Source organism: Pithys albifrons, chromosome 8, assembly GCF_047495875.1.
Source record: "Pithys albifrons albifrons isolate INPA30051 chromosome 8, PitAlb_v1, whole genome shotgun sequence".
NCBI lineage: Eukaryota > Metazoa > Chordata > Aves > Passeriformes > Thamnophilidae > Pithys > Pithys albifrons.
The window spans coordinates 12,864,144-12,892,024 of NC_092465.1; the positions used below are offsets into that span (position 1 = coordinate 12,864,144).

General features: G+C 41.8%; 1 protein-coding gene across 4 annotated transcripts in view; it reads right to left on the reverse strand.

Annotated features, from left to right (window-relative positions):
- RALB (RAS like proto-oncogene B) overlaps positions 1-27,881 on the reverse strand; it is a 61,411-nt gene that overhangs the window by 4,549 nt on the left and 28,981 nt on the right. For 2 of the 4 annotated variants that reach the window (XM_071562011.1, XM_071562010.1), the window contains exons 2-4: positions 6,285-6,425; positions 4,943-5,151; positions 2,018-2,195 (exon numbers count right to left, since the gene is read on the reverse strand). In XM_071562011.1, coding sequence (XP_071418112.1) covers positions 2,018-2,195; positions 4,943-5,151; positions 6,285-6,398 — 501 coding nt within the window. In that variant the 5' untranslated portion in view covers positions 6,399-6,425. Of the gene's footprint in view, positions 1-2,017; positions 2,196-4,942; positions 5,152-6,284; positions 6,426-22,831; positions 23,082-27,881 lie in introns of those variants that run through there. The other 2 variants (XM_071562009.1, XM_071562008.1) reach the window with 2 other exon arrangements.

Below are 27,881 nucleotides of genomic sequence, written 5' to 3' on the forward strand. Positions count from 1 at the left end.
ATGCAGCATCACACTGTACTCAATACAGCCAGAGTGAGACTAGACAGGGATTCCAGTGACAAACTCAACACCAGAATTATGTAGTATGTCAAGCAATGGCAAAAAGTTGCACAATCTTACAGGGCTATCAAAAATTCAATAGCCCTGTTTTAAGAGCTTTTTATTGAATACCATACTTGCACAAAAGTAGCATTCAGAGCTCATGAGAACATTTGTCTGTGCCTAGTCAACATTTACAGGAAAATCACTCTTGTTAACTATGTAAAGCATTTAGTCTAGTCCTTTCCATGTAGTTAGGTAGGCACTCTGCTTCATAGTATTCTGCCAGGTATATAATTACAAAGCTACAGAGGTCAAGTGACAGTGTCAGGCAAAAAACATTTTCAGCCCATGTTAGAAGACACATTGAGAAAGTAATTCTTTCTTTCATGTTTCACAATTTTTTTCTCCAAAATTCTAGCGGATTTCACCTCCTGGATGCCTGACATCTAGGCACATACCACTTAAGATGAAACAGCTGTTTTACTGTAGTTAAAGGGAAAAGTGATTTTTAGGATTACAGAACAAGAGTTTAGTGTCACTATAGGGTGTTTGGTGGGATTTTTTTTAAGTGAGGAACTTTCAAGTCTTTGATGCCTGGAAACAAGACCCTGTTACTGAAATAGATTATCTTTCAAAACGCTCTAGTTTTTTTTTATTCTGCCACTGTATTAATGCACAATCCTCACAAAGACCAATAACTTGTCTTAGTACACACAAAACTGCTCATATAGAGGATAACAAGTATGTCACACAAGCTAGCTAGTCAAAACCTACTACAGCAAGCCTAGATCATCCTGCTGGTACACTGCAGACACAGCTCCATTGCTGTTAATCCCAACTGAACAGAAAGGCAGTTTAAGTATAAAACAGGCTTGCCATTTGCTAGTGATGTGAGATAGCTCATAGGCAAAAGCAAGTCTGAGTATTCATGTTTTAATGCACCACCCAGTTTATGCAACTGACTATGACTTTCTAGTAAAGTTCTGCAAGTCGGAATAGTTCTCGACCAAACTGAAATTGTGTCACGTCCTTTATAACTAAAAGGTCTCAAGTCAAGAATTTCATATACACAGTATTAACGAGATAAGGAGTTCCTACTAGTAACTTATGCACCAATGGCATTTCCATTAGTGAACTAATACAGGCTAGAATAACAGGAGGCTGTTTAGGAGAACTTAAGAGTACAGCAAGCTGCAAGTGGTTTTTATCCAAAGAGAAAACTGCTTAAGATTTGTAATCTTTAAACAAATGCATATTAGTAAGACACCTTTGGAGTCTTTAGGGTGCACAACAGTAATTTCAGGTTGTCTTCTGTGGATTGGTAAGGTAAAAAGGCACCCTTTTCTTCAAGAAACCCTCACTACACACAAAATAAAGGGGATGACAAACTTATTTTTCAGCTATACTGGACAATTACTCCATAGTCATAATTCATCTCTCCTCTGGAATAGCCTACCACCACTGCTTATGCAAGAAACCAGTTGCAGAATAATGTCAGAATAATAGTCCAATACCAGCAAGGACAAGTCAAAACAGAACAGGGACACAGCAAGAAGAGTAGTCCTCACAATTCAAAGTAGTCTTGGCAAAAAAAGGACAAAGTCTTTAAGATTAACCACATTATATACAGCTTTATAGGGAAGGGGGAACAATTTCTAAGCTTGTTATTTATTGGTGTTATAAATAGGACATAGCCTACAAACAAAACACATTTCAGGAAACCTTTACAACCATTTACCCACTGTATTATTGAAAAGCTATTTGTTCAGGTATAAACAATTAAAACAAGACAATTGCATTAACTTGCTCCTGACCTCAGGTTTTTCTAAGCTAGGTATTTGCTTAAGTGTACACATTCCAGTAAGTTAATTGATTTTTTATGAACTAGGCTTTCAGAAGCCAAACTGTGGATTTGCTTTTGTCAGCTGCTAAACAAGCAGTAATGACCTAATTGAGCAGATGTCATTTGTCTTACCTTATCTACATTTGCTCTAGTTTTGGCAGAGGTTTCTACGTACTGCACACCCCATTCCTCTGCCTTACTTCTGGCCTCTTCTACAGGCACTTGTCTGCGCTCTTCCAAGTCAGATTTGTTTCCCACTACCAGCAAAGGAATTTTATCCTCTTCAGCCTTCACACGCAGGATCTGTTCCCTAGTGCATTAGGTATTCAAAATAAAAATACCTGTGTTAGTAGAAGCAACAAAATACCCACACTTACCAGGAGCAGCTCAAGCGGTCTGCACATTACTAGTGTTTACAACAATGTACTTCCCAACAGCTGGACACACACTTTAAAATTATTCCAAGGTTAACATACTAATGCTAAGGGCTTTACACCCCTGAAAGCCTAACGCTTCCAGGAAGGCAGTTCTACCATTTAGTTAGCAAGTAATCAGGCTCTAATAAAGAAGAACAGTGAGGCAGAAGAGCCACTGGCAACAGGAGTTCATGTTTGAACAAGAAAGAGAGTACAAGTGCCATCTTTGCCAAGTTCCACCTTGGCATTCAGTCACCATCTTCAATTCACAGTCTGCATCACATCTCAACATAGATCTGGGCAAGATCAAGTCTTTGCCAAGGCAATAGGCTGGGAACAGCCTAAGTAGTTGGCGGAGATCATTCCTAATGGCTACCTAAACTGTACACAAAGAAGAGAGCATTACTATGTAGTGCTGAACTAAAATGCTAGCAACATTCCTCCTTCAAAAATTCCGAGAAAATATCTGAACCATCAGCACTCAACTTGTTATCCTCTGTCAAGCGGACTTATCAGCATCCAGAGAAGGAGATGGAGTGATGTTGCATGCCAGTCTCAGTCTGTGCCATTACTGGAGTAAAACACAGGCTGAAACCAGACTGACATGTACTGCTGTCCATCTAGGATGCTGGACAACTCTATCAGTCTACAACTATTTTTAGATTGCTTACTTTTGTGATGAACAACAGCCAAACTAGGCATGAGCACATTGCTACACCCTCTCATCCCGCTGAGGTACCATACTGCTTCAGATGCCTACATTTTCCATCCACAAAATAACAATGTATGGAGAGTGCATGAGACTCTAAAATGGCATTAATACTGGAGCAGACAATCTGCTGTTGCATTCAACTGCACCTTCACACATTTTCAGATTAGAGGCACTGAAAGCAAACACTGAATGCATAGCATTGACAGGAGAGCTAGGGTTTAAAAATAAGACCACAGTTTGTTCAGCATTCAATTTTTTCATAGTTTTAGCATTCTAGAAGTTAAAGGATCAATAACAGCAATCTGCAGTTTGGCCTGTGATACTGGTGACTCATACTACCCATTCTTCCCTCCTTCCTCGGACAAGGAGCTGGTTGTTGCATGGCAGCCTAAATATTCCATTTAACTAATTTCACTATTTTTCAATTCTGAACCATTGAAAGGTAGGAGATTCTATATCTCAAAGTTTTTAAGTCCTCCTTGCTCATCTTTAGGGCTAGCATTGCCTTTTCATTGGTTGTGCTGGAATCTTGAACCAACACACAGGTAACCCAGTTAGAGAAGTCTGACAAAAAAACCAAACTGCCAAGATAAACACTCCTTTTTCATTCAAAGCCTTAAGCCTTGGATTTCACCTTGTATTTCACTTAGGCACACAAACCAAAACCCAGGCTGGGTGTTTCCAAGTGTCTCATTTTCCTTCTGTCCTTTTTAGTGTTACCTGACCTTTTCCTCCATTTTACATTGGGAGGGGTGCTAGAACTCAGTTTCACAGTCCTGCAACAGTTCTACTGTTGGCTCCTTTCAGCATCCCAGTTAGGCCAAACTGAGCAGAACTGCTCTGCTTGTGTGCCATGACTGTCGCCCTTCTGAAGATGAGCAGTCACAGAAGTATTATGTGGTGAAGGAACACTATTTCTATACCTCTTAAAAGATTTTGTGGTCTTCTGCTACTGTTGGAACAGTACAATATGTTAAGAACCTGGACCAAAGTCATAACTTCAAGAAAAACCTAGAGTTAGGTGTCTACCTTAGCTCCAGCACTTGCATTACCCATTAGTATCTGGTAATCTTGTACCACTGAAGCAAAATGAACATAAGGCAGATGGACAGAGAGCTTTTATTCTGGCAAACATAAGGAACTCCTAACAATTTTCCTATGTTTTGGGAAGTTTTTCTTCCAGTTATACAGCTGTCTCAGGGAATCTCCAGATTACCCTCTATACTGAGGCAACAGGTATTATCAAATAAGAGTTAGATTCCCTGCCCTGAGAACCTGGCTACATGAATTCTAAACCAGAACAGTGGTTTTAAATCTCTTTTTTTGCCCCCACACTACACAAGCAGTTTGTGTGCTCAATCTGGTGTCAATTTTTACATTAGAACTGCTAATCCCAAGAACAAAAATGGAAATGCCTACTACTACTGTGTGTCTTTCTAGGAATACATCTCCCTACAATAGCACTGCTTGGCTGCCAACCCTTGTTTGGCACCAATCCATACCTGAGAGTGGAGGCTAATCCTTCCTTTCCTTAGAGCACCTGCTTCTAGCAGTAAGCAATAGTGTCTGAAACCTGGCCAAAAGACAGACTTAATTCCAGAAGTACTGCTATAAGATAATTAAACTTCACATCCATGAAGACTGAAAATTGGCTTGAATATGCCTGTTTTAGGAGTCCAAGAATCTGTTACTTGCCTGAAGTTGCTGCTGGCATAATGTACTCATAAGCTGTAAGCATGAAGACAACTAGAGCCAGAGGGTGAACACTGTGGTTTAGGTTACCAGTTACTGTAAGTCAAATGGTCTGGTGTAACTTTTACTGACCAAAAGGTAACAGACAAAGGATAAAGAGCTGTAGCTTTCAAGCAGAGTTGTCAGAGCAACATTGGAACCAGATATTTTCCCTTGCCTGGGAGAGAAACTGCTTACCGAAACTCTGCTGTTGCTGTGAAGGATTCATGCTCTGTTATTGAAAAGACTAGAAGAAAACCTTCCCCACTGCGGAAATAGTTATCTCTGATAGCTGCATAATCCTCCTGTCCTGCTGTGTCCAGAATGTCTATCTGAACTTCCTCACCATCCAGAACGACTTTCTTTCTGTAGCTGTCAGCCTTGGTAGGTTCATAGTCTTCTACAAACTAAGGGTGATAAGAAAGGGATTAGAGTTTAGAATTACTGTCAAACAGTCTTAGCATTTATCCATATCCCTCCTTTCACTTCACATTTAAATTCCCCAAAACCTTCTCATAATTCATCCAGCTACTAAGTTCCACCAAGTTTTTTTTTTTAATTTTACTATAAAAAGCAAATTATTTAAGCACTTAATACATCAAAGAGCCGGTTTGCCAAGTCAAGAGAAACTTGCTACACGAAACACTCTGCAGCAACTTTAGCTTAATTTAAGAACAGAGTTACAGTGTAAGTTACCAGCAACCTGCTGGCATTATCTAGATCTTGCCCCCAAAAATGCATTAGAATGTACTTCAGGTACAGGAATCTGAAGGTTTAACAGGTGTAGATGACAGCATCCAGCAGCTGAACATGAAAACCGGCCCCATAATGGCACAGGCACATACTTTAGCCCATTCAATATTGATCAGACCCACCAAAGCCACTGCCAGTTCTGTGCTAACAGCACACATCCAAGCATAGGCTTCTTACCTCTCCACCTCCTTCCTCTCAGCCTCAGAGTATAAGCAGCTGTGCTATGAGCCCAGTTCAGCTGGCTGGCCTTCATTAATGACTATGTCACCTATTCAGGTACTCACATCACGATAGTACGTGTGGACACCCTATAGATGCTAACTTTTGAACTACCAGATCATGTATTCCTTCACATACTCGTCTGGACTGTCTAATCGAGCTTCCTGTATACCAGTACACAAGAATTCATGCTATGAACATGCCACTTAAGCACCTGGCTCAGAATGAGCTGGAATGTTTACTTCTGATTTCAGCATAACTGACCCAAAAGTAAGGGCAACAAAATTAAAGTTTTCAGCTCCGACTGGTAACAGCTTCTGTACACACAGACAAGCAGCTGCACATTATGCGTGGCTTCTGAAGACTTGTTTCATTAATAAGCAAAAATTTTGTCACCTTTAGCCAGAGATGTTCCCAGAGGCCACAATTCCCAGATTCTGACCTTCTGCTCCTCCAAGTCAGATCATCAGGTCTTTTGCTAATTACATTTAGTTCCCCTTTCCAACTAAAAAATGTTAGTAAACTGTATGAATTTGTGCTTTATTGAAGCTGAACAAAATTTACTTACCTCATCATACATAAATTGAAGTGTGAGTGCAGATTTGCCCACACCTCCACTGCCAACCATAATTACTTTATGGAGGGCCAAGGAACTCTGGTTCTTGCTCTTGCTGGCAGCCATTGTCCTGCAATTGGCACCCAATTAGATCTGCAGGCAGAAGAAACACAGTTACCATCCATGACATTGGTGACATCATGGTAGTGCTGCTAAAGCATCCCACTGGTGCTGAAAGACCAGATTAAGACCCTGCCCAGCAAGCCTGAAGAATGGTCCACTTCAGTGCACTGGCAAGCAAAACATGCCTAAAGTATGAGTAGGACAAGGTATTAGAACAAATACCTTCCATTTGTGACAACAGTACTATTAATAGAAGTGACAAAGGTTTCTAACAAGCTATTCTTATTTGTAAACCCATCCTAGAAGACTATTGTCTAGAGCAGTTTCCAAAGAAAACCCCACGTTCTCAAACAGCATGAAATTAAGTGGTTTTCATTGTTTTTGTTTTAAGGCTTTATACCTTTGCAAAGTATTTCTTTAATGTTGATACAGCTATACTGTAGATCTGCTTATAGGTAGAAATCTAGCTTTTGATCTCCTCCCTATGTAGGCTAAGAAAAAAGCAGAGTTACACAGCAAATTGGCAGGAACAAGTTGCAAAACCTTCCAGCAGAAAGTCTTATGATGGCATTCGCATTTATTTTACACTCCTCCTGCCTTTGATGCTGCAAATCTAATTTGCTTTGGGATAAAAAAAAGTCCTGCTTTACTGCAAGAAATTCTCAGTTCCTATTCTTCTCCTGATGTTGCAAAGCCATAAAGGAGTAAGCTTAAAGCAGCAATAAACAAGGCCTAGCTAACAAGCTTTTGAGGGTTATACAAGCCTAGTAATTAAGTGCTGGAGAATTCTTAAAAATAATATTGATTTTTTTGTTTGTTTGCTTTTTTTAAGAGTAGCTGGACACAGTAGTTGTACCAGAAGCACGAGCAGCAGCTGCTACTCTGATTAGCACAGAGCAGCATCTCTAAAGACAGCACTTTGAGGACAAAAGCAGAAGTAACTGATACAAAAAGATGTGCCACCAGTCAGTATTCCCACACAGAAAAAATAACCCTGATATGTGTATTTCAGACACTCAATGGTATAAGAGAAATGCTGGGATAGTGATTCTTGTGTCCTCAGAGCACAACAAAGGACCCCAGCTGTTCATATCCTGATGCTACAAGGAGGCCAGAACACTGTTAAGAAAACACTGCAACAAGTGGCTATACCAGCCTTGATTTAAAGCAGCACACTTTATTCCAGAAGCACAGAAGCAATTGGCCTACTGAGAGTCTCAAATTTGCCTGGACACAATTACTCCAGAAAGACACTGGAACTGTCACACCATCAAGTGTGCACTTTCTACTGCATGAAAATACAAGGCTTACAGTAGAAGTTATTGAGTACTTTACTGGAAAAAACTTCAGGGCAACCAGCTGCCCTAAACAAAATTAACCAGAGACTAAGGGATCACCAGCCTACAAAGACATCATAGGACTATTTAGCCTGGAAAGGGACCTTTGGATGCTATCCAGTCCAAACTTCCTCTTAAAGCTGTTCACTCCAAGCAACCCAGTTCATGTGCCCTGTTTTCTGAGAATGCCAATTCCACCACCAGTCTGGGCAGCTTCCCCCGAGATACACTGATTGTGATGATTTTTTCTCTCTTGTCATGACTTGATGTTCTGAAAAGCAACAAATCAAACCAAGTTCTCATTGACTACTGCATACAAGAACCAACATGCCAACAATCAAGAAGTGCCCTCAGGACAACATTTTCAAACATCTGAGCAGCAATATTTTTCCATGCAGAGCTTTTTACTCACACCTGTTTGCTACATACATTTAGTACAGTAATGCAAATTAATCATCTTTAAATGTTCATTCTGCAATAAACACTAGTAAGTGAAGACAGGTATTTTCCCCTGGTAATCTTCTCTATGATATTAGACATCAGACAACTCCTACGTTGCCATAGTTCTCCCAGTACAGCACAAACACATTTGCTGGGGACAGTGAATTCAACCAATGCCACAGACACTAAATCAGAATAGGATTGCAAGATCGATTTTTAACTCTTAGTCACCAGAGAGGAAGAGAAGAGAGTTCCCTGCCAGGGAAATGTGGAAAACCTGGGAGAAAACACAAGAGGCAGCATCTGAACTCCAGAAGTTGTTGCTGAAAGGCTTGCTTTGCCTATGGTCCACATGGTAAACTAGAATTCACCTTGCTTGCACATAGACACCTGAGACATAAGAGTTAGACTGACCACACAGTGAGATAGTTTGTGGACTTCCAGTGTTCCAAAATAACACAGCTTACTCTTAGTAAGTTGTAGAGAATACTGTTTTGTCCTAGTTCAAGAGTAGTCTGTCTTGACAGTAGTAGATAAGCTGCTTTGTGGAGAAGCCAGGTGACCCTTAGCTACTTTGCGGTGTAATTGTGACTGGTTTTAACCTTTCCGTATTCCTTGAACAAGCACTCTAACATTGTTGTAACTGTTGTGTTACATAATATAAAGCTTTCAAGGTAAACATTTTTCTGTCATCACAAACTTAGAAAAATGTAATAAACATCACCACCTAGTCCACTGTGCTATGCAAGGGTAATAAAGAGATTATTTACTTACTAAAAGCCAAGAGAGAAGACAGCAAATTTAACCGTCCTGTCAACACAAATACCACACCTTTACCTAGTTATATTAAAGGAATAGCTGCCTGTTACATAAAATACTGACAAACTTGATTCAGTACAAGCTCACCATAGAGGTAGAGTGGAAAGAATATTTAAATCCTTCCTTCTCCATCCCACCTCAACTGTCCAGTAGCAACTGCAAGGTCTGCCTTACAGTATTACTTGGCTTGTAATCAAAGTATAATATTAAACAAAACCCATCCAATAGCATCTAAATTTACAGTTCAATTGCATCTAAAGCTCTTAATGGCTAGGTAACTTGATCTTCCCTGCAGAGCTGTTACAAGTGCCACTTGAGTTTTTCAGAGTATCAGGACTGCATGAATCCTCTGAGAAGGGTACGCTCACAACACAGTCCAGATGCTGCATGTGCTCAGTGAGGTCCCAGAAGCTTCACACAAAGCATCTCTTCTTTGGTGGCACCAGAGGGAGTGTGGCCCCCCTCCAGTCCCAGCACAGCCAGGCAGGACAGAGGACAAGGCTGAAGCAGCCTGACACAGGATTGACACAGGCAATACCAGGCAGAGTTACCAGTGCTTACAAAACAACAGGCTGATACCACATCAATGGTTCAGAAAGGGGAATGGTGAGATTTTAATGGAAAAACTCTAATAAAACAAGAGAAGACATCAGAGCTAACTGGTTTTTTACTTGTATTTCCACCTCATCAGCCCAAAACGCAGTTTACACACCATGGGTCAAAGCTCACATCTAACAGTTCACAGATTATTCTGAGTTGGAAGGGACCCACAGGAATCATCAAGTCCAACTCTTAAAGTCAGTGGCCCACACAGGGGATTGAACCCATGACCTTGGCATTATTATAACCAAGTTTTAACCAACTGAGCTGATCTCAGTCCCTTGAGGTTAAAAAAAAAAAACACAAGTGGAAGCTCTCTCCTCATCCGTTTCTGAGTAGGCAAGGATGAATTTTCTTCCTCTTCTGCAGATTAAATATCCTTGAGGCAATCAAGACACTCACATTAACTCATCTGTCCACAGAAAAGCAAGTCTTGAGAAATCAAACCACCAAAAAAGCAACAGTGTCTAGAAGAACCTGTGATGGCTGCAGTTGCTTCAAAACATTACTCATTTGCCTTCAGTTTAAGAGAATGTGAATTAAAGGCAAAATCTGCCAAAGAGCTCACTCTGAATAAGTGTTCAGACAAGACACCTAATGTCATGATAAATATCTGTCCTCCCCCATTGCTCTTTACTTATGTTTGGGTATAGTTTACTTTCCAGCAAGATCTACCCTCCTCTGACAGGAGGAGAAGCAATCCAGTCAATGGCAGTCAGTCAATCTATTTAAATTCCATCTGTCATTTTACCCTCAGGTTTAATGACACCATGTTGAACTTTGTAAGCTGTCATAAGCTGTAAGAAAAACCAAACCCGACCTGCCCAAAAAACAAGCCCCCACATCCCTGACCTTCTGAAATGGTTGGGTTTTGGTATTTTTTTTCTTTTGAGTGGGGGTGTGGGAGTGGGGTGGGGTGGGTGAGTAATTTCTACTCGTTACAGTTCATCCTGCTTTGAAATAAAGTGCTGGACAGATCCCATGTCAGAGAATAAACTTTTTCAGGCTTTCATCTTTAAGAAATAAGAAGTAATTACCTGCTTCAACTGTTTTAAAAGATAAGGATTAAGCAATTGACTTGATAATTCTACATTTATTTTATCATAGATAACACCAAGCCCTATGCACAATAGTTTTGTGATGCTAGTGAAAGATACTCTTCAGCCCAAGAAAGGTTACACCAGCCACAGGCTGCCCACATGAAGCACAGCAGGATCTAAAAATCAAACCAAGCAAGTTACTATTCAGCTGTTTTGATTTAGACTTCTGAAGATCTGTTCTTGGCCACAGAACTAATCAAATCATGCCATCTTCAATGTAAAATATCTAACCCCAAGCTCAGCAACTATTTCAGCCTCCCCTTGTCTTATCTGTTTAGATTACAACTTCTCCAGGTTAACTAAGGCCCTCTGCACAATGTTGTGTCATTCTTGGCTGGTCCCTCCAAACTGAGCACTTCAAGGCAATTGTTTATAAACATCTTTATAAACTCCTTTTAAACTGCTTTTTCTCCACCCTCTCCTCAATATAAACAGTTGAACTGCTCAGAACACAGTTTACAAACATGGCTGGTTTACCGAACACCAAGATTCAAAGACTATTACTGAATAACTACACAGATTTCAAAACAGATCGAGCTTTTACATCCCTTTTTACTTCATGTGCATTAAGACTCCACAGTTGTACATCACTTAAAGGAAAAAGCATTTGTCACTTCACAAGCAAGGAATCCATTCTGCTACAGCCCATGCAAATACATAGAAAACAACACCCCATGAGTAGCTTCACTAAGGCTACCTGTTTTCCAATAAATACTCTGCTACTTAAAAAAAAAATTCTAGACCTTTCAAAAGGCTTTAATTGGAATTGCTTCTAGTTATTCCATTCAGTTTGAGATTTAAAACTGAAATAAAGCTCTAATCTCAAAATTGCTGAGATCAGCCCTTGTTCTCTTGCTGTGCAGCTGATATCTTTGGACATTTCTTTTCACTGCTATCCTGCTACTGAAAGCAGCTATTCTTTGAATTTTAAAACAGGATTCTAGAAACCCTTAGCCCAATAGCTTGACAGAGGAGCTTTGTTAAACCCTTCAGATACCTACTTTTAAAGGAAAATCTGGGTATTCAAACTATTATAAAGACTTACATATGATGTCATCACAAGCAAGCACAGAAAGAACAAGGTTTTGCAACAGCATTTTAGTGATCTTCATTTATCAGAATATGAATTAGAGGCTTTGAAGTGTTTGGTTCTGTGATATTCCCAAAAGAATGCAGTCACAGAAATTCCCTGGATCACAAAACTAATTAACAGCCTCACTGAGCTATAAACTGTGAATGTTCCTCAGCTGCTCTGAGGTTATCCAGAAAATACTGAAGTACTGAAATTCCATTAGCTTTCAGTGGACTGTAAATGCTCCAACTGGTAATCCAACCAAAACCACCCCAACTGAGATTAAGTGGCATATTTAATGCTACTGAAAATTTTTGGATATGCAGGTTGAAAAATTAAAAATGCTAATCTATTCTCTTTTGCTGTGCTGACATCTTACCTCTTGGCATATATCCAGTTACTGGTTTTCAAGCTAAACAGAGATCATGATGTGTTTGGTAGAAATTCTTGCTTGGGGTATCCTTGTATCCTTTCCCATGTACTGCTGGGTGTTTCTACCTTCTCAGTTGTGGTTATAGATTTTTCTGGGCCACGTTTAATTAGATCAAGGAATTCGTTCAGTCTGAGATGTCTTGCAGAGCACGCTGGGACAGCAGTTTCACAGTCCCTGTTTCTATCACCCAATGCTGATATCCATCCCCTCTCCCTCAGCCCCCTCTCCCGTGCCCCTGGCTATTCAGGCCCAGCTCCTCCTGCAGGAGAGCCATTCAGCACAGCTGGCTGGGTCTGCCAGTCACACCTGCAAGGCCACATTGCCTCAGTGATGATGGGAAGGAGCAAAAACAGTTTGTACAACCGAGGCCAAAGAAGGTAGAACTAGAGCAGCCAAAAGGTTACTTACATCGCTGCAGAAATGGGGCGGTTCCCTGAGCCTGTTTGCATTACACTCCTTAGAAAAGGGTGCTGGTGCAGCCACTACCCTGCCCCAGTGTCCAGGCTGAGCACGGGACTGAAACCCAAGCTGAGATTTGCTTTTGGTAATTAGACACTTTCTCTCCCTAAGATCTACTAGCAGATTTGCAGTTGCAAAGTTCAGAGCACTGGACAGGAAGCTCAAAATGGATTTTGAAAACTTTATACCATCAGGAGTAAAAGTAAGCATTTAAGGCAAGAAACTACTTTAGTCGTATGCATAATCCTCATATAGGTTAGATCCTTGTTCAAAGTGGCAACAGCCATACCCTAAATATCACAGTAAAAATCACAGAATAAATACATTTACCTGATACACTGAAAGTTACAATTCACAATGTAGCTCAAAGTTACAATTACACTAGTTTCAATCCACTATTATTAGTTACTAATCCCACCTAAACCCCCCAGAATTGTGTGCACACTTGGAGGATCCTGGCTGTCACAACTACTCCCTAGCAGCAGCTGTACATACACAGTGAGTTAACAGATGCAAGAGGCAAGATCAAGACTAAATTCACTGTGTCACAGCAGTTTAAAGTTAAACCAGAATCTGATGCCAGATTGGGATTATTCTCCATCTCCTACAAGAGTGGGAAAAGGATAAGCACAGATTGAGGAACCATTTTAAGTCAGAATTGTCTTTCATCAAACTAATCAGACTTGAGTATTAGCTTCCATAATAAGAAAGACTGTAAGACTGGGAGATGTGCTTGTAATGAAGGAGAGTCCCAAAGACTTGCTCATCTGAAACATAACATAGGCAGTATAAAAGCAGTATTTTTAATATAGTTGTGATCAGGAGTCCTTTCTGCATGCACAAAGAGGATCCAGAAATCACACTAAAACATCCTAACACTATCAGTAGCATCAGACATTCAGCGATTGGATGCTGGCCAATTCAGATTCAGAACACCTACTAGTGATCCTGACCTCCACACCATATCGTGCTTTTCAGTATTCCACACACTTGCATGCAAAGTCATCTTCAGCCCTCCACTTAGATTCAAATTGTTTAATAAGATCAAGTGATCTTTAGCAGAGTGGACTTATTATAAAAAGTACCTTTCTGACACCCACAGTTATGTAGAACATGAAGAACAGGAGACTCCCAAGTACACTGATACTTAAGTGATCATTATCCTGGCAACTTACAAAGTCTAGTACACACCTCTTTGCAACAGGTTACAGCTGGATTTGGACAACCTCACCTTTAAAGGCTATTTTCTGATCTGGTCACCATAATAGTGATCGATTTTACGTATGAAATACCTTTACATACTCAGTACATTTCCCACCATGCTCTCTCCATTCTTGCCAAGCACAGCTCAACTCTTCTGTTTTCAGAGATGCACCATTACAGCTTGCAAAGCAAATCTGACAGCATTTTACTCACATTTACTTAGTAGATAAAATTCTTAAATATATGCCCTCTCACATCGTTCAGTACAGGACCATCCTGGATTACTCATTACAAATACACAGACAATACCTTACACATTAACAGTAACACCTCAAGCCAATAACCGTGCTAAGAATAATCTTGATGTCCAAGGAAAGCTGGAACTAAATTCTGTCCAAGTTTGTAGCAAGGTTGCAACCTTGAAAGATTTAGTCACAGCAAAGGCTCAGTCCGATCACTCTGAGCATCAGAAGGGTAACATGCAATGGTTTGACCCATGGCTTCCTCAGTAACCATTGTATCTAAGGAAGTTACAAGTATTCCACACGTGTTTTCCACGTAGCAGGGGAGGAGTGGTTTTTGTTTGGTTGTTCCTGCCTTGGCCTGGGAGCTGGTGGGAAGGGCTGGAGTCTGATCCCTCCGGTTGTTGGTGGTTCTCCTGTCCTGGGTGAGATTGTTTCATGCTTGTTCCCCTTCCTTGAGATTTTTAATTGCGTTTGTCTGTTTCACTTGTTTTTTGGGGGTTTGGTTTTGTTTCTTCCCAATTTCTGGTTAACTAGTCCCCTTTTCCCTTTTCCCTTTCCCCTGGGGGTGGGATCCTACGTACTGTGTATACAGTGTGGTTGTGAATGTTAGAAAATATAATTCCTTCCTTTTTATTCCGTTCAGTTTCTTTTCAGGTTTTTTTCTTTCCTTTGCTGGGAGAGTTCTGGGAGGGGGAAGGGGGGCCAGTCCCGGGTTGGTAACAGCTAGGCCAAACCTGTGACATAACACTTCAAGGCAACCCTTTAAAACTGAACTCAGATCTTATACTGAAGTGAAATATAAGCAAATGTATACATATCCCTGTTCCTAAGGAACTTAAATATCTGAATTTGTTTAATTTGAGGGTTTTTCTGGTTGGTTGTTTATTTTTAGAATTTCCTTGGAATGAAAGTAACTTGTTTCTGATCAGTAGCTAAGCAAAGAAGAAAAAGAACTTCCCTTAAAGTGTGCTTTTAAGATACTGGAACACTCCCCACCTCCGCATCCACTGCCCCTCCTCAGAAAAAAAATCCGAATATATCTGTTTGAGTAAACAAGGTTGCAAAGTCATGATACAAAGCTAATGCTCTTAATTGCCAGGTATTAACTATATCAAGACACTATCACTGCATGTAGACAATACAAAGTTATTAAAATTGCCTCACTGTTGCACAGATAGCACACTGAATCCTCATAGTTACACAGAGCTTTATAGTGAAGTAAGAAACAACCACCCCATTTTACATATTATTCAGTGCAGACCAATTAGCAGATTGTATGTAGCACCAATATACTCTTTATTTCAGCAAGATACTGTTTCTTGAAGTGGAAGTCATAAGACAGTAGTGCCATTACAGCTAAAACCAATTCTGTAGGGAAATACACAGTCAGACCTCTCCAAGTGCTTTCAGGAAGCCTCCAGGTCTAATATTAACACCCAGAAGACATATTGCAGACAGACTATCAAAGAAAAGGATCTATCATGTTGCTCTTATTCTAGAAAGAACTTGCTAGGAAACCTGATAGAAATCTTCTGCAAGCAGGAAGACTGAGATAATACCATTAATCAGTATTAATGTGATAAGAGTTTGTCACCATGGTGGTAACAGACTAGTTGCCTAAGTACTTAGTGTGAATTATGCACCATTGTTCACACTAATCAACTTCCTCTGAAAGCTCACCCATGCCAAAGCATGTTCATCTTCGATACAAAGCATACACCAAGTCCACCAAACCACTGCTAAGAGACAGTGACATGCTTCAAATGTTAATCTAATACTGAGTTTTAATTGGATCTCTGGGGGCATAAGAAATACAACAGACAAATCCAATATCTCAGCTTACAATCAGTGTCCTAAGTGGCATACTAGAGCTCAAAGTAACCTACGATTAAAATCTTACTTCAGTACCAGGTTACAACATGGTTTCAGTTACTTCAATGAAAACCTGCAACTATATAATCCACAAGGAAGTTGCCACTAACACTGATTTAGCAAGTTCCAACAAATGCCCCTTCAATGAGAAGCATCCTACCGAGTTGCAGGAGCTCTCATGAGTGTTACCCAGTCAAATTTCCTTCACAAGGCCTGGGCTGGTGGACCTGGCCCAAATGACTTGGAAATACAGCACCAGACACTGCAGACAGGCCACAGCTGCTACCATGGCTCCCCTAGAGGATGTATCTCACTAGATCAGACTGTCTTCAGCCTCCCTAGTGAACTGGATGCCTGAGATAAATCAGAAGTCTAAACACCATTTAGCCTGGTTTAGGTAATGCCAGAAAGAAGCAACTGTGTCTGCCCATGCAACTGCATTCCTTGCTCCTAAACTGAAGTTAATGTATCATGTTCATATCCCTATTTGGGAAATGTAACCCACTTGAGCTTACATTTGATGCAGACAGGCAAGTAATAACTCCCTACTCTGAGTTTACTCTTAACCATAGAATCCCAGGGGCATTGGGGGGAATCATCTTCTTACAGGCTCTGAAAGTACTTCCACTATTTTAGGCACTTAACTGAGGGTTCCATAGATGTATCCCATAAGTCACTAAGCTCCCTCAATCAGGTGAGGTAACACAAGTACCAAACTTTCTCCCATCTTTCAATCAATGTATTTGCAACACACTAAGCAACAATAGTGTCATTTAGTACCTTGTATAATTACTAATTATCCATAATTCAGATGCTATGTTAAGTCACCTTTAAACAGTTCTTTCCTTCAGTTTCCCCAATGAGAAAGAGTGAATACCATACCAAAGGATTCTGCATATACACCTTTCTACTGGTCTAAGAGCAGGCATGTCCAATAACAAAGACACATGTATTTTTCCAGACTGCTGTACTCATACACTATATATCAAAGCCAAAAGCAGTGTTTCTATCTTCATAGATGGGAACTGTGTTATTACAGCAGTACAAGGGTCGCATGCAATTTCAGTATACCTAAGTTAATAAAACTAAAAAGCTGTGGAGAGCTTCCCTTATGAGAGAAGTATTATCCTTGGTCTCTCTCATGGAGCCTCTGCCTACCACTATAAAAAGCATTCACAGTCAAACATGTGCCCTCCAACCAGAGCCCTCAGAGTGCTGGAGAATAAAGAGTGGCACAACATAAACATGCTTGTTGGTAACTCTGGTTTTGGATGTCAAACTGTTAACCAAGAACCACTTCAACACAGAGAATAAGGACACATTCAGTTCAGGGCACTTCCCTTTATGACCTAGCAAGTGACAGATCACATGAAAATACAGAACTAGTGCAGAATATAAATTATGCATTGATCCTTGTGTGCTTTTGGAGATATTTCCTCCCTCCACAGAACATATTATCAGAATAAAATCTACTGATACACAGCAAGCTCACCACATAAACCCTGACACCTTCCCAGGGAAATCAGCACAACAGGGTGCTCCTGTACTCCAGTGCAAGCAGCACAGGCATCAAGCAGGAGATGCTGAGGGTCTGTTTGTAGCTGCAGGGGTTATAACCTCCCTGGGATCACAGAGATGAGCTGGGATAGGTCTCATGGTTGGGGTGCTGCTGTGGATACCTACAGGCTCTTTAGGGCAGATCGGCCAATAAGGGAAGGCGGGAGAGCTGCCCTTCCCACGAGAAAAGATGGAGTGCACAAAGCTCTACCTAGAGATAAGGAGCCAATTTACCAGTCAGGAATAGTGCAATCAGTAGGAGGGCTGGACTAGGCTGTCTCCAGATTGTCTTCCAGCCTCAGCCACTCTGCAAGTCAAGTCTGTGCCCCAGAAATGAAGTTGCTACGAATCTTATCTGTGGGGAATCTTCGGAAGTGGAAGGCCTGTTTGATAACTTGCACAAGACTTACAGCTACTCCACAATGACTAATTAGAAACCTTAATCAATCCTTATTTACAGGAGTATAAAAGGGGTCATTACTCTGCTATGACCCCTGTTATACTGTTTTACTAGATGATAGCTACTATTAGAAGACAGTTATGAATACTTAAGGAAAGGAGTTGGACAAGAACATTGCTTGATCCCTGTTTTACAAGCTAAATGAAGATAAAGATGTACAGTATCACCTCAGTCTAATAATCCTTTTAATTAGTTTCCTCCCATTACAACTTCAGAATGGATTCAACCCATAAAGCCTACTTTGAATTTAGTTTGCCTTGTAAGACAAATTTAAAAGTAAATTCCCAATGCTTGCAAACTGTTTAAAAAATTGATTCCTAAACTGTGTTTTGAAACATGACAAAGTAGAAAGATAAACAGTACCAGTTCCAAGCACACATTCCTGTCTTTTGAAAGACCATTTCTTTAAATTGCTTGGTTAGTTTGTTTTATGACATGGTAGATAAAAGAAGAAAGCTGTCTTAGAAGTCAGTCAGTGAGACTTCTTGGTGAGTACAGTAATGAGAATTCCTTTCCTACCCAAAATGAAACCTCACAGTAAGCCAAGAACACTAAATAGCAGAAGAGTACCATCATGGAGAGGAGCTTCTTATGACAGCAGCAGTTTAGTGGAAAGGCTCTATCACATTTTACTATGTACTTTAGGATTGGTTCATTCTAACCAGGGACAGCTTCCCCAATTAGCAAAACCACCTCTTTTTTTGGAAAGCTGAAGCAACTGGCATGCAACTTGATCTAAAACCACCTCACTTGTTAAATGTCTGCTTTAGAGTGGTGCCCCAGGCAGTGCAGGGTAGCACTAACTTTATAAAACAACTACTTTAAAAAGAAAGCCACTTGAGTTAGTGTTCTGCAACATGGAACCCAGAGTTTGGGTAGCTCCTACAAATAACCTTTTAAAGTGCTTTTTCTTATTTTGAGTACAATCTAATGCAGTACTCTATAATAGTCTTGTCTGTAAAGTGGGATTGTTTTCTTTGTTAAACCTGTGATTCAAACCACGAGCTTGCAGAACAAAACAAAGCAAAATCATCAATAGCAGATCTAAATCGGAGACACTCTTTAACATGTCCATTTACCATGCTCAAACTGGGGGCTATGTCTGGGTCTCCAGCACTTTTCTGAAGAATAATCTTTTTCACTACAGGTAAAGATATATACAGAAAGCGCTAGAAGCCTGGGATATACAGCACTCGCTCTTAACTCAGCATGCTCTCAACTTTCCAGTTCTATGCTTTGACTTCAGATTAGTTTTGACACATTCCAAATTTAAGAACATATTAAAAACTCCAGTGTCATTGCATTATTAGTAGCCTGAAATATTTCACACTAATCACTTCAACTGACAGCAACACTAATTCACAAAGTAACAGCTGATAGGATTAAGACTTTAACAAATGCTTATAATGCCAGAAGATATTTTTTTCGGTCTTTGACTTGTGATCCTGCAGAGATTCCTAGTCAGGACGGCATTTCCGTTAAGTCTCATGTTCCTGAATCAACCATTATTCCTTTGTCAACGACTTCAGGGAGGAGGGCTATGGGCTCAGGGTCCCATAGAAAACAATTCTAAGTGACTGTTCTAAGCAAGCACTTTGTCACCCTAATGATTCAAGCAGCTACTTACACAACAGCCTAAACAACATTTTCACATTACACGACTTCATGACTTTCATTTTGACAGGTCTTGAAAAACACATTTGCACATCTCAAGCACAAGAGATGAAACAGATCCTCTAATATTACTATTAAAGCAGTATTTGGAAGAACATGAAGAGATAAAGCACGAGTTATGTACACTCATCTTGCTTAAATGACAAGACAATTTGATATTTCTGGGGCAGACACAAAGGAAAGTTGCTTAGTCCTGTTAAATGGGCTAAAAGAGCTATCAACAAAATGACTGCTCTTTAGCAGGTATTAACAGGGACTTTTTAAGTATCTCTTCTTTAGTGTCTTCCCAAGGGGCAGGCATCAACTGTATCATAGAACAAAAGCCACAAAATTGATTATTACCAGTAGGAGAGCAAGACAAGATTGTTTGCTGACTTTGCTATTGATGCAGTAGCAGGTAACAAGTAATGGACCCTCATCACCACTGCCTGACAGTGCTGCAGAACAGTTAGCGGAGACATGGGGGTGGAAGACGGAACAAGAGAGAAAAATCTAAAGAACCACAGGTTTTTATCAGCAGGATAGGACTTCCAAGTCAAGGCAGAGTGAGTTTGAGAACACAGCTGCTATCTAACCTGGCTGATAATTAGGATCAGCACCAGTAAGTCAATCATGCAAAAGTTACTTGAAGTCAGGCACACACGGAATGAAAAGAGAGAGCACCGACTAAAAATTTATCTACTTTGGTATCCTCCCCAGCCACTGCCCTTCACTCAAACCCCCAGACACCATCACACCCCCTCAAACTCTCATCCCAAGTTGTTTGCTACAGGCACAAGACACTTATTGACCTTAGGCACTGTTTGTCTTGATACCACCATGCACTTGCCTTCCCATGAGTGCTCAGTGCCTGCACAGCTGTCACGAGAAACAGTCTCCTTCAGTACTGCTGCTAAGAGAGACTATTAATTTACATGAATTCACTGTGAGAGAAAGCAATTCACTTAATCAGTCCCATGCAGTTTGAATCGAGTCAGTAAGAAATTATCAAGGAAAAGTGCAATTGTCCTGCATGGAAAGTGAACAGTTCACAAAGCGACAGGATAAGAACAAACTAAGAACCAGATTCCCAAATCATGATCCTAGAGCTTGTTCTGCTGTATCACATGGCTACTTCTGCTCTGTTCATAGGACATTTTTGTTCCTTGTGAAACTTGGACACCAGCACTTCCCAGAGAAGACAGACATTTTATCCAGCATTTGGTCAAGTAACAGTAGTGCTCAATCAATTAAGTTTTAGCTAAAAAAAACTCAGAGCCCAAAAGAGGCACTAGATCACAGAAACTACAGACCATCCAGTATCTCAGTGTACACATCCAAGTTGTCTAGGCAGTGTCCTGTCATTACTGACTTGATTTGACCAAAATGTCTCAACTGCTTTTCTATTCAGACTTCCAGTACCACTGCACTGACAATTAGAGACAAGTTTGAGAGTTGTAATGGAGGGCCAAGAAAGGGTATTGTCTGGTCAAATTAAGCTTTCAGTTAAGAGTTTTTGTACAGCATTCCAGCTAAATCTTTAAACTAGAAATTCCTCTGCAGCATATACATAACACCAGTGAAAATAGGTCAGCTTCACTTTTCCCCAGGCATGCAAAACAGAATCCAGCTGGCCTACTCCAAAAGAGGTGTAAAACAATTTACTACTAAAAGTCTAATACAGGAAACTTATTTACAGGAATAGTCTGAAGGTCTTTTTGTTTCTTAAATGAAGTATTTAATATAGGAAAGAAATGTAAAAAATTTTCGCATGTTATGTTGGTATGATCTGATTGTAAGCAAAAATCTAAGTTCAGTGTACAGAAGTGACTGAAACAGTAAATAAAATTATTCTAAATAGTCTGACATATGTGAAAAAGTGTAAAATGCTATTGTCAAGTAAGATTGAGCTGTTGCTATTAAATTACAGGACGACAAAATATTCTGAGTTGGAAGGGACCCACAAGGATCAATTCTCTGTAATAAAATTAGTTTGAGCAGTCAAGCAAATCACTTCCAAGAACCACAAGTCTGGTTCCCAGTTGTTAGCTCCTACTGCCACTTTAACTGCCACTTTAACTTCAACTGTGGGGAAGGTGTTTAAGGCATCTAAAAAAAAGACAGCTTTTCCTGAAAATCATGTCTCTGAGGATGCCCTTGAATAGACCGGCACTTCCCTGTCCCTCACAACAGAAACAATCTCAGAACTAGAGAAGTAACATTTAGACAGTTCAAAAACCAAAAAAAAGCTACCCAGACTGCAGGTTTTAGCTTTGAAAAATGCAAGGCTGATCCTAGTGCAGGTGGTCTCCTTGTTCCCTTCCACAATGAAAATCCCCAGGGGTAGTCAGGACTAAGTCTCCCGTTCTCAGATCAGAATCGATGCAAAAGAGCTCCAGTAGAAGGACAGTTAGGTCTCCACCAGCTCTTCAGGAAGCAAACTGGGCTGCTTTGTCTCACCTCTCTCCAGGTAAAGTCACACTCAGGCACCACCCTTCTCTTCCTGCAAGATCTACACCCCTAACGCTGGAGGGAGGATAAAGACCGGCACAGAGAGAACTTGCCCAGGTTAAACAAGCTCCTTCAGGAACTTCTGGTTCAGCTCAGACCGAGAGCATCCAAACCCCCCCTGTTTATCTCCCATAGACAAAACGTTATCACTTAAGCGCGGGCAGCCCAGGGAAGGCAGGGCAGTCTGCAGGGGAGGAACCCGTCCAAGTAGCTGAGGCTCAAGGCCAGCTCCTCCTCGCCCTTTTCCTCCCACACGTCCCACTTGTGGATAGGATTCCCGGCGGGCCCCCGGCTCCAGCGCAGCCCAGCGACACCGGGAGCCGCCGGAGCGGGGCCTCCCGCCTCCCACTGCGGCCCCCGCGCAGGCCCCGCGGTCACGGCCGCTCCCCCTCCCCACACCCCGGGGCTCTCCCGCGGCCGGAGCCGCCGGGCCCGGCTGGCCCCGGGCACCCGGGGGGGAAGGGGCTGCCCCGCACCGCGGGTGACACCCTCCTTCCCTCCCTCCCGCTCCGCAGAGCGCGGACACAGGGGCACTCAGCCACCTCCCCGGGTTGCGCCAGGACGCGGCGGCTCCCGCCTCCCCTTAGCGAGGGCGCGGAGCCGGGACAGCCGAGCCCCCGCCAGAAACCCAGCGCTGGGATGGGGGCGATCCCGAGGTCGCTGCTCAGTCTCACCTGAGGGCTCCTGTCCGGCCGTGCCAACCCGCCCGGCCGTGCCCTCCTGTCCGGCTGTGGCCCCCGGCCCGGCCGTGCCCTCCTGTCCCGCTGTGCCCCCCGGCCCGGCCGTGCCCTCCTGTCCGACTGTACCCGCTGCTGCCGCCGCCTGCCCCCGGCTCTCATTGAGGGGGCGCCGCCGCCGCCGCCCGCGCGCCCCCGCCGCGCACTTCCGCCCTCGCCGGCGCCGCTCCCGCCGGGCCCGGCTCCCCGCGAGCGCGCGCCCGCCCGGAGTCACGTGGCTCCGCCCGGACCAATGGGGTGCGGGAGCGCGGGGGGCGGGGCCGCGCGGCTGAGGGGCCGCGTCTGGGAGGGGTCGCAGGGGTTTGTCGCGACAGGGGCGCAGTCGAGGGTAGAGGGACGGCTGTGCCCACCTCACTGCTGGCTCAGTTTGACTCAAATGAATCACAGAATCGATCAGGATGGAAAAGACCTGAGATCTTCGAGTCCAACCTGTGACCAACCACTGCCGTGGTGCCACATCCAGTCTTTCCTTAAACACCTCCAAGGGACGGACTCTCCCACCTCCCTGGGCAGCCAATTCCAGTATCTAATCACCCTTTCTGTGAAGAAATTCTTCGTGATGTCCAGTCTCAACCTCCCCTGGCGCAGTTTAAGACTGTCCCCTTGTCCTGTCACTGGTTGCCTGGAAGAGACCGATCCCACCTGGCTACATCCTCCTCTCGGGCAGCTGCAGAGAGCGATAAACTCATCCCGGAGCCTCCTCTCCAGGCTAAACACCCCCAGTTCTCTCAGCTGCTCCTCAAGCACTTGTGCTCCAGACCCTTCCCGAGCTCCACTGCCCCTCTCTGGACCCACTCCAGACCCTCCATATCCTCCCTGAACTGGGGCCAGAATTGGGCTCAGCCCTCGAGGTGTGGCCTCAGCAGCTCTGAGTTCAGGGGGCAGAACGGAAGCCAGGAGGGGCTCTGTCTTAAATGCATCACACATTTTAGTGCAAAGTCTGCCAATGGATGCAGAAATTAAGTCTGAAGGCAGAAGGCAAAGGAATGGAAGTGTCCATGTTTTGCCTTAGGAGGGCTGGGAGTGCTGAGTGCTTTTTTAAACCATTGTGCTGCCATTGTGTGACATCTGTGCTGCACACAGCAGTTTTCACTGCTCAGGAAAAGAAAATCATAGAATCATAGAATTGATTGGGTTGGAAAAGACTTCCGAGATCATCAAGTCCAACCCTTGGTCCAACTCCAGTCCATTTACCAGATCATGGCACTCAGTGCCACGTCCAATCTCAGTTGAAAAACCTCCAGGGATGGTGAATCCACCCTCTCTCTGGGCAGCCCATTCCAATACCTGATTACTCTCTCTGTAAAGAATTTTTTTCTGATCTCCAACTTAAATTTCCCCTGGCAGAGCTTGAGCCCGTGCCCCCTTGTCCTATTGCTGAGTGCCTGGGAGAAGAGACCAACCCCCACCTGGCTAGAACTTCCCTTCAGGTAGTTATAGACAGTGATGAGGTCACCTCTGAGCCTCCTCTTCTCCAGACTAAACAACCCCAGCTCCCTCAGCCTCTCCCCATAGGACTTATGCTCCAGTTCCTTCACCAGCCTCATTGCTCTTCTCTGGACCCGCTATTGCTGTTATTTACTGTAATTATTTCCTCAAATTTTTAGCAGTTCTCAAATCCAAACTCTCTGGCCATTTCTAATGCTGCTAATAACTAGGTCAGGCACAACTGTCTGACAAGTTACAAAGTAAATCATACTTTCACGTTGCTTTAATTTGGTTAATTTTTCTAGATGTAAATGTTGACCTATTTGAATTCCACACACTACATTTAAGAGTGAATATGCTGGGTAAAATTAGTCCTTCTAGACAAACACACTTTGCATGATAATACCCATCTTGGGAAACAATGGAAATTATGATTAACACTGACCTCTGGGGGTTCAGCCCCTCTGGGACAGAAGGACAGAAGTAATAGGTTAAGTAACTATGTTAACTCCTGCTTTCACACTGGGCCTCTTAGTAGCCTCCTACAGAAAAGAAAGGGAAAGAATTAATTACATGCAACCTCTATCCATCAATGGCTGGGTGAAATTGAATTTTTAAGTTGGAGAGCACAAAAAACTGCCACTTAAATGCAAAAAAGTCCAGCTTTATAAAAGTGATAGGTGAAACAATGGCCTATTGCCAAAGCAAAATAACGTGGAGGAGGAATTGGGAAAAGATTTACTATCATTTCAGGGACGGCAAAAGTGCCAGGAATTGAAAAAAGAAGTTACAGAGGCAGGAAAAAAAAGTAGGTGTGTGGCTCTGAGAAACAACTACTTCAGGACTGCATAAAAAGAGAGTATCTTCTGAATTTCTCCTGCCTTGAAGGAAACCACGTTTTCTACACTGTTTGGAAGTAAACAGCATTGACACCATCCTTGCAACATCATCAGCTTCTCCTTCTAACTCAAACAAGTGCAAACCACCTGATTTAAGTTAACCCCTTAGGTGGAAAGGCAAAATCATGAAATTAATGAATTGTGAAAGGTCCTGATTGCAGCAGTTTTCCCCCTCTGCCTTATAGATTGTATCAGACTAAGAACCACATCAATATTCATCCTGCATTAGAAGCTGGCAGACTGAGAGCTATTTGCTATTTGATGCCAGCCATGCAGAGAAGAATAAGCAGAGAAAGATATATTGCCAAATGCTGGTTTAGAGCTAACAATTAAATTAGCCAAATCTTGGTATTTCTAGGATTAAACATGAATGATTTTAATATAGATTTTGTACATTTGTGTGTAGTCATAAAAAAACCCAAGCAAATAAAACCCCCCCAAAACAAATGAAAGTTAATTAAAACTGTTTACTATTTATCCTTCACTATACATCACTATGGATGTCTTTTATGCCATGTGGGCAATGTGGTGGGATTCGTTGCTCTGATGTGACTATTCAGAGCAGATAAATATTTTCAGCAAGTCATATCTGTGATTCAAAACTACCAGGAACCTGGGAAGCTGGGTCTTTTCAAACAGAACACAGTACTACTCTGCTGTACTTGCAACAGTACCAACACTTCCCCTTCCCCCTTGCAAAAAAGAGGGTTGAGAAACAAACCACATCTATCCTGCTTCTGAAAATTGTTAAGGGGAAACCTCCTTCTTTGTACTAATCCACTCATGACAAAGAACATTTGTGTGATGCCACACTTTGAATTATTATGCATGTTGCCTGGTATAATCTCCATGGTTACAGATATATTTTTTGCTTCAGTACTTTAGGAAGAAAAATTCTATAGAACAACTTAGGGGAGAAAATTCCTTTTCATTGTAATTTATATTGCATTTATTTTATTCCATGTGCTTTGCAAACGATAAACCTTGCCTTTACAAACACATAAAATTTCAGTAGAGATGGAAAAATTTGTCTCCAGCTCTTGCTTTATTTTGCTGTAACATATTTTAAACTGCAAATTTCTAGAGATAGGGACAGTATTTTTCATGCATATCTTTAGCTTCTAGCCCACTAAGAATGTAACAGGGCACTGTGTATCATTGCCAGAGTCATAAACAACAGTAAGTGTGGTGGAATGACTGAAGAGTAAATATTTTTTCTTTGAAAAGATTAGGACTCATACTTCCCTTCTGAGCAGTTCTATGTTTTAAGTATAAATGTATTCTAGAAAGACTGTTAGCTGGAACAAGGATTAGCCAAAATTAGTTTCAGAAACTTGTCATGGGAAAGATGTAAATCCCAGATATATACCCCTATTCCCACCATTTGCACACCCAGTTCTACTCTGACAGTGTTTCAGCATCTCTGGCCTAGTTTTGTTTTGTTTTCTTTTGTTTTCCACACAAGCGACTATAAGAAGAACAATTTAAGGAGCCCATTCAGGAAAAAATTATCCAAGGAACTATAAGGCCTAGCAGGCTGCAAATAATGGACCCAAGAATCTCCCTTCTACACCACTGCTCCTGCAGGGAGCAGGCAAAAGTAGTCTCAGGGGTGAAAAGAAAGTTATATACACTGATGAGGAAACTGGAGGGAGGTTTTTGAATTGCAATGGAATCAGTGCTACCTAGGAAGTCAGTCTTTGCAGATTTAGTGGTGTAGTTTGCAATCTCTAGAAATAAGAGAAAAAAGAGGCAGAGAATGCTGCCATCTGAATGCTGTCAAGGGACTCTGGCAGGACATGTACCTGATTCACAGCTTTTACCTCAGTTTCCGTTTACTGGGGACTGAGGCAGGAACTGTTGCCAGTAACAGTCAAAAGAAGTCCAAAGTGAGCAGAGAAAGAAGTGGTGCTGCCTCATGTCCTGCTCTGAGTCTGTGCCAGTAACATAAGAACAGGCTAAAGCTGCAGGGAAGTTTTGTCCCTCTCTGAAGCAATTCTTAGTCACACATGACCAGTCCCTTATAACACCTGTGCAGCACAAAGCAATGGTTCAGTGAAGGTAACCAGATCCATAAGTTTTTATTAATTTATTCAATCCAAAGCCATTGTAATCTTTTAATGTACTTTTAAAACCATTTTTTCGTCAAAATAAATCTAGTCTAAGACTAGGGAGAACAGAAGAAAGCTTGGGGAAACAGAAAAAAGATGGGGAACATGGTAAAAACCTATTGTATTATCTAGAATGCTGTAATGTCCTTTTTGTTCTCAAAATACATGTTTTATTTGTATGTGCAGAGTTCAGCTACCAGAGTTAATCCACACTCAGATAACTTGTAAGAAGAGGTACATGTACATAATGTGCACTTAAACAGAGTTTGTTCTAAAATAAAAATAAGTTAGTCAAAGATGATTTCTCTTTGGGCATGAATAGTCTAACAAGAACTACACTCTACAGATCATTTGTATACTTAAAAGAATGCAGCTGACCTTATCATGATTTATGAATTTCAGCATTCAAAACCATAAAGCAATAAACTAAAGTATATCTGAAACAAGCAATAGTAAAAAAAATATGACTCTGGGTTTGGCCTTGCAGGAGATTATGGTGTTTTGACTGTATCATTCACTTTATTTTTGTTACAGACAGCCGGAAGTCAC